General features: G+C 40.0%; 1 protein-coding gene across 3 annotated transcripts in view; it reads left to right on the plus strand.

Moving 5' to 3' along the window:
- Positions 1-19557, plus strand: part of EPHX2 (epoxide hydrolase 2) — a 62105-nt gene that overhangs the window by 25977 nt on the left and 16571 nt on the right. For all 3 annotated transcript variants that reach the window (XR_010067796.1, XM_063300483.1, XM_063300490.1), the window contains 3 exons: positions 712-738; positions 13177-13262; positions 15540-15651. Coding sequence is in view for 2 of the 3 variants with exons in the window: in XM_063300483.1 (XP_063156553.1) it covers positions 712-738; positions 13177-13262; positions 15540-15651 (225 nt within the window). In the remaining variant the exon portion in view is untranslated. The remainder of the gene's footprint in view (positions 1-711; positions 739-13176; positions 13263-15539; positions 15652-19557) is intronic.

Here is a 19557-nt window from a genome sequence, read left to right on the forward strand (position 1 = left end):
ATTAAGCCATCTGATAGGCAAGGCAGGAGATGGTGTGCTTATTCATGTAATTATTGGTCTGCTTTCTGTTAGTCTTAAATCAGTAACAAGGAGCTTTAAGTCCATGAGCTAGATAGGCCCATATTGCCTTTATATCTGGCACAATATGGCCCAGAAAGAAGCTTCACTCCATCACTCTTTCTCCATGCAGGGAAGGACAGGCAGCAGGGAAGGACAGCGGAGCAATTGCATTGAAAAAAGGACTAGTAAAAAATGTGGGTTTCTACTTAAAGAAGGTCCCTACCTACCCTTAAGTCATCTGAACCTTAGGAAATATCTTAAGAGATAAGATAGACGAACTAAACTTCAACCTGGAAAGGATCCACACTTCTGTCAAAACACAGTGGAATATGATTCAGGAGGCAACTAGTTGGGGCCATGGGAAAATTTCTTTTCATATATTGATGGCATTTCAGTTTTTGAGTGAACACGCTACAGAGCCTACCCTAGGTAGATTGAATTGGCTGTATGCCCAAGGTGCACTATTAAGATCTGCTAAAATTCAACTGTAATGGAGTGCAGATGGCACTGAGAAGATGCATGATGTCGTGTAGCTGCTGTTCTCAATCTGACCTAGGATGGGGGTACAGCAGCAGAAAAGAAAGGAAGTGGGTTTTTCTCAAGAAGAACTTGATGTCTGACTTTTTTTTTTTTTTTGCTTATTTACCTCAGGATTTGGTGATCTTTCTGGACAAAATGGTAAGTTCTGATAAGTGTTATGCTGGTTTGTGTCTTACAACATGTAGTATCAACAAGGCCGTATCATCCCTAGGATTCCATAGTGTATTTGAGTCTTCACTGTTCAACTGGCCACAGGTGACCAGCGGTGTTGTATCATTTCCTCTCCACATGGCAGAAATGAGGTTCTAAAGAGAGGAAAGTAGCCCCACATGTTTCAAGAACCAGAGTTCACCCTGTGTATTATAGTGTTTTTGAGATATAGTGGTGTCTTCTAGAGAGATCCTAGATCCTCCTTTACAGAAAGGAGAGAATCCTTGAAACAGGATTTATCAGCACAGCCATGTCTGTTGCCAAAGTGTCAGGAAAAAATAGTAAAGGAAGTTTCCCAGGGACTGCAAGCAACTGATTTTCTCTCAGTGACTGGTAGAGTCTGTCATACCAGTTTAATAACAAAGAAATCCTCTGTCAAGAGATGGATGCTTTATGTTGGAGATGGAAGAGTTGGTCAGCTGTCCAATAAAACATGTGCATTATTGCTTTCTGCCACAGTTGTGTCATAACTAACCTCTAGGCTTCTTTGACTCATAAATTTTGATTACTCTGATTTCATCTTGACATACAGAATGGCTTGATGCTGATCAGGTGGGCGAGATGATTCTAATACAACAGCAGCCAACAGCAGCCATGGATTTTCAGATGTTGATTTTGAAGGTGGAAATTTGGGGACATGTTAGGGCTTTACTGCATTTTCCTGGCAAATGAAGGCTTCCCATGGTTATTGGAGAGGAAGCTATGATTTGCTAGCTTGTTTTAAAATCTATTTCCTGCCTTTCTGCAAATAGCTGTAAAAACTGACCCCAGTAGTCCCAATATTGACCCAACTCATGCACAATTGGAATATGCAGAATTCAGGTTTATTGAGAACAAGTGTACAGAATAAAAGAAAGCTGTGATTAAAAGATTCCGGCCTAAACTCACTCATTAAAACTTTCCAATGCCCACTCCCCCCTCCTGTTTCTTTCTCACCCAACCTCTAATGGTCAGCCATACCAGCTGCAGATGTCTCTGGCAGTATGACCTTGACTCCCCCTTTTCCAGTCCAAACAACAGTGATTCACACTCCTTGCAATTTTCCCCTCCCATCTTCCTTCTTGACAGGTGTTGATCCATCATTGCAGAGGAACACGATCAAAAGATTCAACAATCTTTTGATGGTGGAGTCTGACAGTAGCACTTAAGAAAGCTAGTAGCATAAAGAGTAATGACAGGTTTCTATAAGAACATGTATTTTTGTATTTCTTTGACAGCTGTTTGGGATTTACTTGGTTATTTGCCTGAGTGCGTGAAACTAGCTGATTGTGAGCAAGACACTGCTTTCTGTACTGTGTCATGGTCATACACGAGGAGTAGCAGGGAAGTGAGTGCTTGTAAAAAGAAGTAGCATTTCTACAACTCCTTGCATGGTTCTCTGCTTTCTAAAGAAGTTATCCCTGGTTTGCAGGACTTCCAATGAGCTATTGAAAGTGTGAGACTTTCTTAATTCTGTGCAAATAGGTTCACAATTTTTGTGGGTTTGTTTATTGCATAATTTCTATCCTACCATATTCAGATGGTGGGATAAAAGGTGGTTCACAATCATAAAAGTGCACAAATCAAACAGAACAATTAAGCACCATAAAAGAAAAAGAATAGTTAAGCACCATAAAAATGCAATATGCTTCCATAAATTCAGGGTATAAAATAAAATATCCTGAATTTAAATAAATAAATTTAAAGTACCCAGCTTGCTGGGGAAGGTGACAACTGGGGAAGGCAATGGCAAACCACCCTCTATAGTCTGCCAAGTAAATGTCACGAAAGCGGTGCCCCCTCCCCCAAAGGGTCAGACATGATTCGGTGCTTGCACAGGGCACCTTTCACTTTTTTTCTCATAAAATAAATTTTTTTAAAAATGAAATGTCATTTCGAATAAGAAATTTGAAAAAAGCTAAACATTTCATCTTCAGTCCCTGTCACAAAGCAATCTTCATTGCCCTCCTAAAAGATAACTGTGGGGCTGATTGACCTCTTGCAGGGAGGCTATTCCATAACTGACAAGGCCTCTTTCTGGTCTCACTCCATACCCACATCCTGGCAAGAAGGACAGACAGATTCAGTTTAAAGGAGGAGCAGCCACAGAGGGAAATGGGAGCCGAGCCATGTAAGGCTTCCCAGGTTAAAACCGACACTTTGAATTTTACTTTACTTTTTGATTTAAAAAAATATTCATAACCTTATTGGTAACTGGTGCAATGCTCACAAAACCAGTGTCAAATCACTGAAGCAGCTCTTACCCACCAGCAAATGGGCTGCTGCATTCTGCACCAACTGCAGTTTCTGGGTAGTAAAGTGTGTTGTGATAACACAGGCTCGGGGTGATAAGGGTGGGAGTAACTGTCAAGGTTGAGAAACACTGTTGTAAAAGGCTGGAGCTGATGCATATCAGTGGAAGCTGGTATGGGAACTGCCTGTGGCTAATTGTGACACCAGTTGTGAAGGCGCTTGTATAAGTGCTACTATAAGTGTGAAGTAAGTCAGGTTTGTGAATCTTGATATGTGGGCTTACGGTGCAAGAATTGTACAGTATTAACTGTTTTCCAGACAGACTTTTCTGCATAATAATTTTTACCTTATGAAAACAGAGTAATGAGAAATAACCTGCTTGAGTAATAATAATATAATTTGGATATTGACTGAGCTGGTTCTGGATTTCATCAAAGGGTTAATGCATTCAACTTAATTTAATTAATTTAATGTATTTCTGTTTAATTAAAAGGGCTAATGCATTTAACTGACAAGTGTATTAATTCCTTTGCTGCAGTTGGTTGAAATATGCCAGTCCTGTGTCACTGACCTTTCCTGACAAAATGGCTTCTTTTTTTACCCTTGATGAATGGTCTGTCTCAAGCAGAAACTAAAGAGAGAGGTCACCAGATCAGCATCATGATGTTAAATAACAATTCCTCCTTTAACCTTTCTGGGGGCATTAATCTGTCTTGACAATATAATTAGGATTATAATTCAGATTGCCCGATTGGAGAGAGAGAATCAATTTGGGATTTATTAAAAAGGGATAGATACATAAAGGAAGAGTATTTGAAATGCTGGCAGCTGATTAACTGAAATGTTGATGTCAGCAGTTTTTTGTTTTCCTGGTGAGGCTTAAAATCTTTCAAAAGATTTAGAACAGGTTTTTTTTAAGTTCTATTCTACCAGAAAGTTCCATTTTTCTAAATTAAGAGAATAATCTATACTCTGCGCTTCCCAGCTGCACCTGCTACAGTTCTCTTTCAGAATTGCTGTCTTCTCAAATAAGCTCTTAGACTGGGGCTTCACAGAGGTGCAATCTGACTTTTGCAGAACAGTTTGAGAGAAATTTACACCAGGTACCCCCATCTTGGATAAGAAAGGTGACAATTGGAGAGGGAGACAGACAGACAGACACTTGTGGTGGTATCCCTGTTCAGAATTCCCTCATCAATATGGGCTCAACTCTGTTGAATTTCAGATGCCACTTGAGGATATTTTAGATGCTTTTGATGAATGTTCTATCTTCTGTATTGCCTTATAGTAAATATTTGATTGTTTGATTAAAATTCAGTCTCTTCGTAGTTAACTGCCTTCAAGTTTCCCTGAAAGATACACTTCAAAATAAATCTTTAAATCTGCGCATGGACTGTACTTCACTTGGTAATGAACCATAATATGCTCCGTGCGTAGGAAAGATCCTTTATCTTTTTAGCCTATCAAGGAGGAAGCCAGGCTGAGAACTCGCCTCTGTGGTGTGCTTTTTATGCACAAAGACTTTTTTTGAACCTTTTTTCATGGAAGCTTCTACCTGCTGGCTAAAATGATACTGGTCTGGTTTACACTCAGAGCATTTGCCTTTTACAGGCCTGCCACACTGATGCCATCTAGCATGGTTATCATTATGTATCTTATATTGGTCCTGAACAAATTCAAGCAGAACCTGTGGTCTATCAGTAAGAAGGTTGATATTTTCTAGGATTTGGGCTTTTTCAGTAATGGCACACTATTTGAGTGGCAAACTAGTTTTTTTCTTGGGTAAAAAGAATATAAATTAAATTGGAGAGAATAAAGTCTTTTACTTGTATGAACCAGCAGTAGGTAATATAATTGGTATAGATGCAGTGTTTTATGCAGAGTCCTTAATAAAAACTGTTTGTCTCCTTTGACAGCCTCTTCACTGACTGAATATTTAGTGACTTTGGAGTAGTAATCAAGTATTCTAATTGCTCAGGGTGACTGTCACTAGTTTTGCTGACAAAGTCTATTTGTGAGCTAAATAATAAACTGTTCAGAGGTTAAAAATTACACACAGAGTTGGAGACTTGAAGTTTGCTGTCGTAAGATGTCATTGGCCAAATTTGCTTTAAATGGGAACAAATGTCACAGACAAGTAGAAGGAATCTATTTGAAGGTATTAAGTATTAGTATTAGGCATCTTTCTATATGGAAACTCCTGGTTCAGAGGCAGAATGTCTGGAGCCACTTCATTGAAACCTATGGAGAGTCTAGCCAATGGTATCAGAACTGGAACCTCATTAGTTAATGTATTTTCCAAGTTTCAGTGGCTGGAGGGATTAAGAAAGCAGTAATAAGCCCATTGGGAAACGTTAGAACATTGGGAGACATCATGAAATGAAAAACTATTTGGTCCTGAGGTCAGGATAGAACTTCAGAACATGGAATGTTTGATCTGGACTTTTTGTTGTTTATTCATTCAGTCACTTCCGACTCTTGATGACTTCATGGACCAGCCCACGCCAGAGCTTCCTGTCAGTTGTCACCACCCCCAGTTCCCCCAAGGACGAGTCTGTCACCTCTAGAATATCATCCATCCATCTTGCCCTTGGTTGGCCCCTCTTCCTTTTGCCCTCCACTCTCCCTAGCATCAGCATCTTCTCCAGAGTGTCCTGTCTTCTCATTATGTGGCCAGAGTATTTCAGTTTTGCCTTGAATATCATTCCCTCAAGTGAGCACTCTGGCTTTTTTTCCTGGAGTATGGACTGCTTTGATCTTCTTGCAGTCCAAGGCACTCTCAGAATTTTCCTCTAACACCACAGTTCCAAAGCATCTATCTTCCTTCTCTTAGCCTTCCTTAAGGTCCAGCTCTCGCAGCCATATGTTACTACGGGGAATACAATTGCTTTAACTATGCGGACCTTTGTTGTCAGTGTGATGTCTCTGCTCTTAACTATTTTATCAAGATTTGTCATTGCTCTTCTCCCAAGGATTAAGCATCTTCTGATTTGCCGACTGCAGTCAGCATCTGCAGTAATCTTTGCACCCAGAAATACAAGTCTGTCACTGCCTCTATGTTTTCTCCCTCTATTTGACAGTTATCAATCAAGCTGGTTGCCATAGTCTTGGTTTTTTTGAGGTTTAGCTGCAAGCCAGCTTTTGCACTTTCTTCTTTCACCTTCATCATAAGGCTCCTCAGTTCCTATTCGCTTTCAGCTGAGTGGTATCATCTGCATATCTGAGATTGTTAATGTTTCTTCCAGCAATTTTAACTCCAGCCTTGGACGCCCAGCACGTCACATGATGTGTTCTGCATACAAGTTGAATAGGTAGGGTGAGAGTATACAACCCTGCTGTACTCCTTTCCCAATCTTAAACCAGTCCATTGTTCCGTGGTCTGTTCTTACTGTTGCTACTTGGTCATTATATAGATTCCTCAGAAGGCAGACAAGATGACTTGGTATCCCCATACCGCTAAGAACTTGCCACAATTTGTTATGGTCCACACAGTCAAAGGCTTTAGAATAGTCAATAAAACAGAAATAGATGTTTTTCTGAAACTCTCTGGCTTTTTCCATTATCCAGCGGATATTGGCAATTTGGTCCCTAGTTCCTCTGCCTTTTCTAAACCCAGCTTGTACATCTGGCAGTTCTCGCTCCATGTATTGCTGAAGTCTACCTTGCAGGATCTTGAGCATTACGTTACTGGCATGTGAAATGAGTGCCACTGTTCGATAGTTTGAACATTCTTTAGTGTTTCCCTTTTTTGGTATGGGGATATAAGTTGATTTTTTTCCAGTCTGATGGCCATTCTTGTGTTTTCCAAAATTGCTGGCATATAGCATGCATTATCTTGACAGCATCATCTCGCAAGATTTTGAACAATTCAGCTGGGATACCATTGTGTCCTGCTGCCTTGGTATTAGCAATGCTTCTCAAGGCCCATTCAACCTCACTCTTCAGGATGTCTGGCTCTAACTCACTGACCACACTATCTACTAAATCCAGACCCTTAAATCTATTCTTCACCTCCACTGCATATTCCTTAGGAATATTAGTGAGCTCATACCTAGCTGATCTGTGGGTCTTCCCTAATCTCTTTAGTCTGATTCTAAATTATGCAATAAGAAGTTTGTGATCTGAACTACAGTCAGCTCCAGGTCTTGTTTTTACCGACTGTATAGATGACCACCACCTTTGGCTGCAAAGGATGTAGTCAATCTGATTTCAGTGTTGTCCATCTGGTGAAGTCCATGTATAAAGCTGTCTCTTAGGTTGTTGGAAGAGACTGTTTGTTATGTAGAGTGAGTTGTCTTGGCAAAATTCTATCAGCCTATGTCCTGCTTCGTTTTGTTCTCCCAGGCCATGCTTACCTGTAATTCCAGGTGTCATTTGACTGCCCACCTTAGCATTCCAGTCTCCTGTGATGAAAATAACATCTCTTCTAGGCGTATTGTCCAGTAGGTGCTGCAGATCCTCATAGAACTGATCTACTTCAGCTTCTTCAGCATTTGTGGATGGGGTGTATATTTGGATCACTGTGATGTTAGGTGGCTTGCCCTGAATTCGAATTGAGATCATTCTATCGTTTTTTGGATTGTATCCAAGCACTGCTTTAGCCACTTTGCTATTAATTATGAAGTCTACTCCATTTCTTCTGTGGTCCTCTTGTCCACGGTAGTAGATCTGGTGGTCATCTGATGTGAAGTGGCCCATTCCAGTCCATTTCAGTTCACTGATGCCCAGAATGTCTATCTTTAATCTTGACATCTCACCAATAACCACATCCAATTTGCCCTGGCTCATAGATCTTACATTCCAGGTTCCAATGGTGTGTTGATCCTTAGAACATCAGGTTCGCCATTCACCAGCACCGTCGGCCACTAGCCATCCTTTCGGCTTTGACTTAGCTGCGTCATCACATCTGGGGCTAATTGAACTCATCCTCTGTTCCTCCCCAGTAGCATTTTGACCATCTTCCGACCTGGGAGTCTCATCTTCCGATGGTATACCAACGTATCTCTGGTTGTACTGATCCATTTAGTTTTCACGGCAAGAATACTGGGGTGGGTTGCCATTACCTTCCCCAGGGATCGCATTTAGTCTGACCTCTCTGTCATGACCTTCCCATCTCGAGTGGCCCTTCACGGTTTAGCTCATGGCCTCACTGAGGTGCTCAAGCTCCAGCACAAGGTAACAATCCTTTGGTGAAGTTGATCTGGACTAAGTACACTCAAAAAGATACTCCAAGTCTAGAACATCCTGAGAATGTTTTGTATAGCACTACTGGGCTGGCTCTATCACCTCAGGTTCTTTTAAACCGAGAAGCAGTTGTCTATTTGGCATTTTCCAGCTAAACTTTTTTCTCTGGCACCTCCAGCCTGTGGGTGAATTTAGCCATGAAGCAGTTGCTGTCTTTCAGCTTTGAAAGGCAGAGAGGAAAGACATGTTAGAAAAATGGATGTCATGAGTACTGATGGCGAGCAGGAGGGGGCCTCTATCCAGGGGGGGAAACTCATGCGTAGTACTGAGGAATTAAGCAGCCATTCAAAGAGACACAGATCAGACCCGCCTTAACTTTTGGGGTTTATCTGTCTGGGTTTTCCCACGCTTCTTCAGTTTGTTAGGATTCTGTCTTATGTAGCAGTAATAAACACTAGAGATCTACTCCTCATCTCAGTGTGATTCCTGACTGTTAGGACAATGGAGATGAATATGCTGAATTCTCTGTAATCTCTGATTGAAAGACAAGAAGAGAAGGTGACCAACAAAATCCACTTTTTACCTAGGACTATGCCAGTGACAACTGAAAGGGTCACATTGAAAAGATGACAAGCAGTAAATGGTTCTCAGGCTACAGATGATATTTCTTTAAACATTCAGCAACTGCCCAGTTTCAAGACCACCAAGCATTTAGGAAAAGTGTTAGTAATTTGTGGGAATGGTGGGAAGAAAAAGTAGCTTTAAATCCACATGGGTATAAGAGGGTGATTATAGTCATGTAAAGGCAGTGGGCAATCAACTACTACTTTGGGGGTTATTCTTGTTCAGCCATGTCTCATTCCTTCTGCCTAATCCTAGCCTAGGAGCCAAACTAAGCCACAGTAATATCAGGTCTGTGCTTTTCATGGGACCCTGATGGTCTCTCATGAATCTCATTAAATCCAACAAAGGAAATGTGGACTTGATTATCTTCCCTGTTCCATCCTCACAGCTGAAAAGGTGGTGGCAGCCATTTCATTTAGAATAGGACACCAGAATCTTTGGTTTTTCTCCTATTTTAAAACAAGAAGCTTTTTATGAAGAAATGTACCAAACTTCCAAAAGGTAGAAGGGTCTTGGCATAAGTAGAAAGGGGGGGACCCCAAAAATGTGTAAATATTTGCTTTTGAAAAGTGTCCACATTTTTTCCTTTGGCTAGCAGGTATTAACAAGAGTTGGACACGACTGGACTTAATGTCAAGGGAAACCTTTACCTTTACTATCCCCATGTATTTTAATTCAGATGATGATGATATAATTTATTAAACTTGTATACATACTGTTGGATTCTCAATGAGTCTAGGTGGCTCACAAAAGTCAAATAAAGAAATTACAATAAAACCAGTAAAAAGAAAGATAAAAGATGGCAAGTGCCATGAAGTAAGGGGTCTCACTCTCCCTTGCTGAAGGCCTGGGTGAAGAGCCAGGTCTTCATGGCTCTTCTAAACAACAGCAGAATGGGGGCCATCTGGATCTCAGCAGGAACCCAATTCCAGAGGGTGGGGGCTGCTACAGAGAAGGCGTGCTGCAGGATTGAATTGGCCAGGCAGATGTTGGCAGTCCCTCCAGTAACCAGGCCCTATGCCATGTAGTGTCATCAGGTTCATTCACTTGGAGTTCTGATAAGATTTGGAACAGACTTCCCCAGTGTGTCTTTCTCCAGAAGTATTAGTCTTCAGTGCACAGAATGCCAGCTGCTTGGAGAAGGATGTTTTAGGAATCAGAAAAGTTTAAAATCCACCCAGCCTCTCTGTTCTTGTGAGCTTCTCTGAAATGTTCCATATGTCTCCACTGCTCATTCTCTTGCCCCAACCAGCCTTGAACTGGTGGCTCAAAAACTTGGCTCTGGTCTCTATACTTCTGTGGAAAATAGACCTTGTCCTCTGTCTACTACTGCTTTCTTGCTGAGGTTAGCAACTATTTGTGATGTCCTAAGAAGAAGATCTTGCTGGCCTAACCACTGTAAAAATAATTTCTTCAGGGTAGTGAAGGTTCAGCAATTAGTGGAGCAAGAACACTGGAATGGTATTAGATAAAGCAGTGGTCCTAGAGAAAGAAATAGTGTAATAAAATTGCCAAAAGTAAATGAACATCTTGCCATGCTTCAGATGTTTCCTTCATGCTGTGAAACTGTTTGCCGTTCTAATGTGTGACTTAGTTAATAGTAGTGTGTCTTTGTAAGAGCAGAGGGCACCTCTACCATTCCTGTTACAGTCCTTGCTGATTGACAAAAAGATGGCTAGGTTTACACTTTATGTTAAATAATAATAATTATTATTATTGTTGCTATTATTACTATTATTACTATTATTACTATTACAAAGTGAAGTCACATCTGCCAGTTCCTAAGCTGGTGTTGGTCCTCATTCACCGAATTCGTCCCATTATTATTATTTTTATCCCACTTTTTTAATATATATAACTCAAGGCAGTGAACATACCTAATACTCCTACCTCCTATTTTCCCCCTGTGCAACAACCCTGTGAGGTGGGATGGGCTGAGAGAGAGTGGCTGGCCCAAAGTCACCCAGCCAGCTTTCATGCCTAAGGGAAGCCTAAAAATCATAGTCTCCTAGTTTCTAGGCCAGCAACTTAACCACTACACCAGTCTGGCTCTTGTGATATAAATTTGATTTTGGTTTTGTTTGTTTTCTGGTTGCAGCCATTATAGCACATGGAACCCAGTCCGTAATGATTTATTTAGCAAACTATAATTTACATGGAAAATTAGTATTTGTTGAATTAGAGGTGTTCAGTAAACCAGAAATGCCCGAGTTCAGATCATACGGAAGCTTAGCACTATGTATGAGTCCAGTCTGTATATAAAGTTGATGCAGAGAAGTTATTCTAATCAATAAACAGGATAAAAGAACAGGCAATATGAAGGAAAGGGTGGAGCTACAGTGATACTAGCAAGTGTTTTTACAGGACCAGACATACTTACACCTGGAAATGGTCCCGCACTATAATACACCATTCTAAATATTTCAGTCCTCATAATTTATAAGCTCTGTATCCATCCACTTATCAATTCTCATAATAAACTTCTAACTGGTATTACACAGGATTTAGCAGGTTACTGTTGCTTTAATTAGAAAGTCTTATACAGCAGCTGCTTAAAAGGCCTAACAAAACACAAGAGATCTAGAAGTAAAGGAAGATATGTTGGTGGTAAATGTGGAGTGGGAGTGTAACATAAAAGTAAGCTAAATAAATCTGCAGAAACCCAAGTAAAACAAGTAAGGGCGGATACTCGATTCAGTACCTCTGGATGCTTTCACAGCAAGAGGAAACCAACCCTTGGCCAATGGAAGGCATCAGGCAACACCATTGGCAGATCAGCAGAGGTTCAATTCACTTCCTAGCAGATTCAAAGCAACATCTGATAATGCTTCCAGAATAGCCTGGTGGAGTGTGCATGCAGATGACATTGACCTCAGTAGATGCAACTGCAGCCCTCAGCAGCACCATTACAGCCATCATTGACTTTGTGTTGATTTGAATTTCCTGCCCTGCACATATGAAACAAAGTTCTGAGTAGCTTTTGTTCCCAACCTGTGTCCCCAGTTCTGATGAGCTTTGTCCAATCAATAATGTGTAATGCATATTCTTTAGTGCTAGATCATTATAGACAGCCTGGTGGGTTTGGGGGGTGGGCTTTAGGAATGGGGGTGGGGTGTTTGGCATAATAATAGAGTATGTCAGCTTTAGAATGATATTGGTAACACCCAGAAAAAAGAAGAGGGTTTGGGTTTAGAAAACCATGGCTTTGCCAGGAAGCTTTTGGTCTGTTGTCTTAGGAAATGAGCTTCCTCCACTGGATGGTTTCCCCTTGCTATCCTGGGCAGCTGCTGAGTTTAATCTTTCAGCTCTTCTTAGCTCCCTGAAGAAAACTCTTTATTGAGCAAGTAGTGAATGCTGTGGAACTTTGGTGCATCTCCTTTTGCAATAAGCAAGGAAAGAAATTGGAGGAAGAACAGCTGAGCATGAGGCTGTATTGTGTACAAACAGATGGTGCTTAAAAGTGAAAATTGTCTTTCAAGTTAAGTGAGGGGCTGGATGCTCAGAATTAGATTTTTTTTCCTGTTTCTTCTTTTTCAAAGTAATTTGGCAGGCTGTTTCCTTCAAGTCAAGTGACTGGGCCAGTGTGTGAAGGCATCCTATATAGTAGCCTCAACCTAAAAACAGCTTTTTTTCCTTGAAGTGAAATAGTAGCTTAATAGCTGGTGCTTTGTACCTTGTCATCCCTTTCCATTAAAATACAGCACCAAAGTAATGCTAATTCCACGGTTACATAATGGATTTATTACTGTTTTTTTTTGGTCTGGCTGCAGCCATTGGTTAAACTGCTGTGATGTCGTCAAAAGCTCCTCGAATCCAGCCTCTTTCTTTTGGGGAGGAGGGATCATAATAAAACTTTGGTAAAAAGGAAAGAGGCAAAAGTAGAAAGTCATCCTCAGACAAATGAAAACAGGATCTTGAAAATGTTAAGTTATGAGGTATTAGTCATGATAGAACAAACCAGCAGCCGCTGGTATTTATAGTTGACAATCCTGGGCTTGTGTTTATATCTGAAATGTTGAGATCATGTTATAGCCCCTTCCTAAACTGGCTGTCATCTTGAGCACGGCCAGTCAAGAAATCCTGTTTAAAAAAATAAAATGTAATAAAGACTGTTTACTACTAAGGTATTTGGGTATCATATTGCTTAATTTTATCCTTTTGGGGGGATGCTGGGCACCTTTCCAATAAGTAAATGGGCTGCAGCTGCCTGCAATATACATTATATACATATTAAAGAAAGAAGGAAAGAAAGAAAGAAAAAACAAAGCAACCAACTGTACTTACAGGATGAAATGAACCCTTAATTTATCTTTTTTTTCTTTCTAGAACATTGTGCAGGCTACATTCATTGGTCATGATTGGGGTGGTGCCACAGTGTGGAATATGGCTCTCTTTTACCCAGAGCGGGTCAAGTAAGTTAATTTCTCTGTGACATTTGCATGCAAAATGTATGGCGGTGATGGATCAAACACCCCAACGGTGCTGATCAGCTGGAGTTGTAAGTGGAAGTACAGTCCATACTTAACAGTTCTGTAACTTACAGTATACAGTACATACTTAGCTGTAACAAAATTAAATATGTGGGGAAGGGGAATCTAGCATATTCTCTTTGGTTGGTAACTTTCAGCCTTTTTCATATCAAATTCCATTTTTATTTTTATTAATTTTAATTAGAAGAATCCATGAAAATTTGTCTTAAGTCTGCTGCTTAACTGCTTTAGACTCTTGTCAGATTTTCTCCTCCTCCTCCTTTGTCCATTACTTTGTGAGCCATTTTCATTCTGTCATTATTCATCTGCCTAAATAGTGTATTCCTAATCATCTTGGTTTGCCTCCCCTTCATTGTATTTTTTTTCTAATTCTATTTCGTTGTTGATGTCTGTCCACGATTACTTACACTTTTTTCTCCTTACAAATTACGACATGTCATAGGCCAACCTTCTCAATTGATGCTTTCCATATATGTTTGATTGCAGCAGCCATCATCCCTGAGAAGTCAAGCTCCTCAATTTATTTTCCTCCCAGATTTTAGCATTCAGCAGGTGGATAGAGCAATAACCATCCCTGGCTGGAATTATTTTATTTATTTATTTAATTTTTATCCCGCCTTTATTATTTTTATAAATAACTCAAGGCAGCGAACATATCTAATATTCCCTCCTCCTCCTGTTTTCCCCACAACAACAACCCTGTGAGGTGAGTTGGGCTGAGAGAACGTGACTGGGCCAAGGTCACCAGCTGGCTTTCATGCCTAAGGCAGGACTAGAACTCTCAGTCTCCTGTTTCTAGCCTGTTGCCTTAACCACTAGACCAAACTGGCTATTAGTCTGTCTTGTCTTGTCTTGTCTGTCTTTCTTTTTCTTTCTTTCTTTCTTTCTTTCTTCAGTATACTGGCTGAAGTTACTCAATTTTTTTAGGTATTTATTTAACAGTATTTACAAACTGCCCCAATTCATACAGATTCTCAGTAACAGACAATTCCAGTATACAGAGCATCAGAACTGCCAATAATATTAAATTATTGTTATTGTGAAGAGACCAATATTTTATCATACAGAGGCATGAAGACCAGAGGTGCTGTTTTGTAAAGCAAATATCATAGAATTATTTCATTAGAACAGTATAGATTAATGACATGGGGAAAACATTGTCTTAATGGTTAATAGTATGAACCAAAATATCTATTCATAGAAAGAATCCTGCTGGATTCATCTAGAGCTTTCTAATCCAACACAACCATATTCATATAATAGTACCCTTCCTTGTGTTCCCCATTCACTGGTTTTGAGAGCACTGATTTTTACATGTCTAAACTTTCCCAAATCAGGGTCCTGATAACCCCTGCTTTTTGGCTAATTAATATTATATTTTTATTCCGTTTTTACTCAAGGAACCTATAGTCATCTGAGATAGATTGATTTGTTAGATTTATATCCCAGCTTGCCTCCAGGAGCTCAAGGTGAAGTACACAGAACCACTTCCTTCAGCCTCTCCCACCCCACAACAAGAAACTTGTGGGGTAGATTGGGTAGAAAGAGATTGACAGCTCTCTCTCAGTGTCATCCATTGAGTGTTCATTGTTGGGAATAGACCTGAACCTGGGACTTTCTTCTAAGTCTAGTTCAACTACTTTAACCACTATTAATCCATACTGGCTCCCTATATATGTCTTTAGAACCTGTAGAGATGTCTACAGGGTCTCTCTCTTCTGTCTGCCTCCATCCCACTCCCCACCATGTTAAGCTAATGTAATGTCTTGCTGTGACACTCTGTCAGATTCATGATTGTATGGAAAATTTAATGCACTACTAATCCATTGCTAATCTTCCTCCACCCATGCCTTCTCCAACCTAGTGCCTTCAGATGTGCTGGCACTATAATTCCCAGAATGCCAATTCTGCCCAACTGAAGGCCACCAAGTTGGGAAGCACCGTACTAATACATTTCCTACCACCATCCTTGCCTCAAATAGTTGTTTGGGTATATTACATAAACTGATAATTCTTCAGTAATTTTGTCATTGCTGTTTAATCTAGTGCATTTAACTGTATTTAAGATACCCAAGACACTTTTTAAATTAATTGTTTGTTGTAGCATCAGGTACCAAAGGCTGCCTCTCTGGATGTATGCATTTTGTATCACCTCATTTTTCCTCCCTTCCTCCCTAATTTCTTGCTATGTTGTTTTAGGGCAGTGGCTGGACTAAATACACCCTATTCTCCTTCAAAACCTGGAGTGGATATTATGAAAAAGCTGGAAGCCATTCCTGCTTTTGACTATCAGTTCTACTTCCAAAAGCCAGTGAGTATTGTAAGGTACTAATTTGTACTGTATAGCTGGAAGGCTGAGGCTGTACTGGAATGCAAATTTGGGGTGATCTTCCCATCTTCTTGGGTCCTTTCTAAGGAGTGATGAAAAAGGGGTTTGAGATTGATCTTGACATATAAGAAATGGAACATCTGACCATAACTCATGATCAGAGGAAGAACAAAACAGTCTGTAGGGGAGTCCCTTAGTTTACAAGCTTTCTATCTCCCTAATCAGATATCCTAAGTATCAGTCAGCCAGTTTTAACATATACTTGCTGTAACAGCACCTAGCTGACCTTGGCTAATCTCAAAAAAGTTAATCAGAGTCAGACCCACTTAGCACAGTATTTGGATGGATGTCTACCAGGACATCCCAAAGCTGTAAGATAGAGTAGGATGTTAGAAGGGCCTTCTTTGGGGATATTCTTCTATGTTGTCACGGTCAGCTCTGTTCTTACTTATTAGTGAACAAATGGCAACATAGTCGTAACAAATGTGGCCTAACACAGTTTGCAGCCCAACCTTTTAGTGTGGTCACAATTTAGCTTTGGGAGTTGCAGGATAGGGCCAAGTTAGGGAAGGTTATGAATGCTAGTGTAATGCTACTTTAATATTTACCAGCTTTGTTTATTAATATGTAAATAATTTCATATCTAACCCTATGTTTAAACCAGCTGGGTGGAATGAATTAAATGTCGTAGTTCTGATGAATCCAGAGAAAAAAGAGGGAGAGGACTGAAATACTCCCTGCCCCCCAACACTCTACTTATTGAAAATGCTAACCAATTTTATTTTGCATAATTTAAAATGTCTTGCTAAACCGTGCTGGAGCTTTTTCTTTTTCTTTTTCTTTTTCTGTTCTTGACAGTGAATGTGTGAATGAGCCCAAGCCCAGACTTGCAAGGCTTATATAAACCATTTCTTTGCCTAATTGTAATTTCTGCAGACAGCCGTAATTTTGCTTCTCCAGCACAAAGTGGCCAGTCCTGGCCAAGAAGCTTGTTGCAGTCTTGGCTATTCCTGGAAAGGGAGAGGGGTTTTTTTTTCCCCTTATTTGAAGATGAGATCCTGATGGTTTCCTGGAGGGGTGCGGGGGACAGAATGAATCAGGTTCCTCTTCACTTACATTAAGTGATGAGGAGATTAGAAGCAACTTCTAGATCGCTAAAGCGCTTTCCTTGTCATTTTCCTCAGCGCTCACAATTTTCATTGAACAGATAAATTACTGAAATTGCCCAGTTACTGCTCAAGTTTTCTTGATTGTCTTGAAGGCCTTTCTTACGCAAATGGATCTTGATCCACAGATCCCTATCCTCTGTTCTTTGCTCTCCTTGTGTTAGGGTGTGTGCTTGCCTCACTGCTTGACACCTATAGAAAAGTTTGCAGGGTGTGTGCTTGCAGCACTGCTTGACACCTATAGAAAAGGTCAAGGGGCTGCCCAACTCTACTAGCCATTTCAGCGTTTTTGGGGAATGCTAGTAGTGTTAGCTAAGGATAGGCAGCTGGTAGCCCATGAGTCAGATTCCAACCCCCTAGATCCCCAAGCAATTTAAAATTACAGTCAGTTGTGGTAAACCTCTGTTTTCTGTTGTAAAGGAAACTTTTTCCAGCACCTGTGAGAGATGTCACATCAGTGTTTCTAATGTACAGTGCATGTGAACATTACTTTGTATAGCTGTCTTATTCCTGCCATGCTTGACCCATCATCATCAGTATAATATCAACATATGGATGCATTCCATAGCTGTGAAATTCTGGTGGCTGCATGACAGTAACTGTATTATAGAACCTGATTATTGTGGGTAAAAATACGAAGTTGCATGTTTCATGCTTACCTGAATGTACTGGGAGTACATTCAGGTTTCATCTTTTGATGATGGTCTACAGGAGATGTGGTGTCTTTATATTTTAATTAATTGTTTGCCAATATCTTTATTAGGACCAGTCAAAATAATATAAAGGGTTTACGGACGTGTGAATTCTCCAAGCTTTTGAATTTGGCAAAAATTTACCAAACCCCCCCAGGCATTATTACAAAATAACAGGATAGAGAAGAAGCACGGAAGTCCAAAAATTAGGCCAGAAGTTTTAACCATGAGGTTTGCAGTACATATCATTTCAAAGTGGGTTGCAGATGGAACTGTTAGTTGTTATGGATTTTGGATTTTATTTTATTTTTTTGCATTATAAACTTTTTCCTTAAAAATGAAGGGAGAAGTAGACTTACCTAAAAAAGGCAGATCAGTGAGAGGATGAGTTGAATGCCCGCAGAGTCCCAACTTTAGTTTCACCTGATTTTTTTCTATCTCTCTGGCATGTAACCCTAAATCCTAATGTAGTTTGCTTTTTGGCTTGACAATTCAATAAGGAATTTATTCATTTATTTTGCAACAAACCACAAACTGTCTTATTGTTAGGTTTAGATTTTTTTATTCTGATTTTGTCTTATTCTAGGTTTGGTTTTCAAGTCTGTGTACTTCTTCTGGTGTCTAGCAGAAAGAATGGAGGGAGAAAATAGGAATTAGCTGAACGTTGTGCTTTCTCAGAAAATATTAATTATTGCTTGCCCATAAAACAATTTCTGGCTTGGTCAGCAAATCATAGCTTAATGTGACATGTGAATACAATCTCTCTATGTTTGCCTGCTTCTGTGTTTGTTAGGAGAGGATTATGAACTGTTTTTTGGCCATTGTAGAGAGCAGGTTGCGGAATTAAGTAACTTCTTTTTTCCAGGTCAGACTACTAATTCATTTATGTCACTGTTTTCTCCTCTGAGGAATTCTGGTTTTATTTATTATGAAATTTCTATTGCACCTTTCCTTTAGGATGCACAGGCAGGCTTTGTGGGTCTTCCCTCACTTTATCCTCACAGCAATAGCAACACTGTAAGGAGGTTGGACTTCAAGTCACTCAGGGAGCCACAAGGTCAAGTGGCTATCTGAACCTGGACCTCCCCAGTCACAGCCTCAGTCCACCACCCTAACACTATATACTATCCTGCCCTTCCACCATACTGGCTTACTAAAGAAAACATGGTAAGCATGAATGCAGAGAATGATCTTTAGATCCATGCTGGCTGGGGAAGTCTGGGAGTTGAAGTCCATGCATCTTAAAGTTGCCAAGGTTGAGCAACACTGATCTAAGCCATCACATGCATTGTACAATCGCATCTCATCAGCAGTTCATCTTGCAGAGCTAGGAACAAATACTGCTGAGGCTGAGCGCCGAATCACAGCCCCACTAGGCTACAGAGTAATCCAATTTAGCTTTGCAAGAGAAGGCTCCATTATTCAGAGAGCAGAGAATGATGATATAGCTGCATTCAGGCAATTGGAAATTAGAGCCAATTTGCTCTCTCAGCCCAAAGAGACTAGGGGCTGCAAAATTTGTTCCTGACAGTCTATTTACTGTCAGGAAGAATTTGTTTCCTTTCTTTCTTTGTTTCTTTTAAAATACACTAACCATTTGTTTAAAAGCAAATCATGTCATAATTTAAAAAATGCCTTAGTTTGTCTTGGTAAATGATGGGAATGCCCTGAACCACCAGCAAGGTTTCATTACAAGTGGTGTTCTTGTAGATAAAGTGGAGGATTGTGGCCGGGGGACAAAGTCTGTTCTGAATGGCACTCCCGGAGGGTATATAATAATAATTTTTATTTACAGCCAAAAAACCCAAATAAAAAAGTACTGATATAATTTTTAAAATTAGCATAAGATAACAGTTTAACAAATAAAATAAACTGAATTTTTAAATGTTGTATTGATAAATATTATATGCAGTGAAACATTTAAAAGCTCAAACTTAATTTTTTAGTAAATACCTTGTTTTTTATAGCCATAGTTAAAAATTGGGCTATTGCCTCTGTAATTTTAGGATTTTTGTCTGAGAGTTAAATTT

Source organism: Candoia aspera, chromosome 1 (assembly GCF_035149785.1).
Source record: "Candoia aspera isolate rCanAsp1 chromosome 1, rCanAsp1.hap2, whole genome shotgun sequence".
In the NCBI taxonomy this organism is placed as follows: Eukaryota; Metazoa; Chordata; class Lepidosauria; order Squamata; family Boidae; genus Candoia; species Candoia aspera.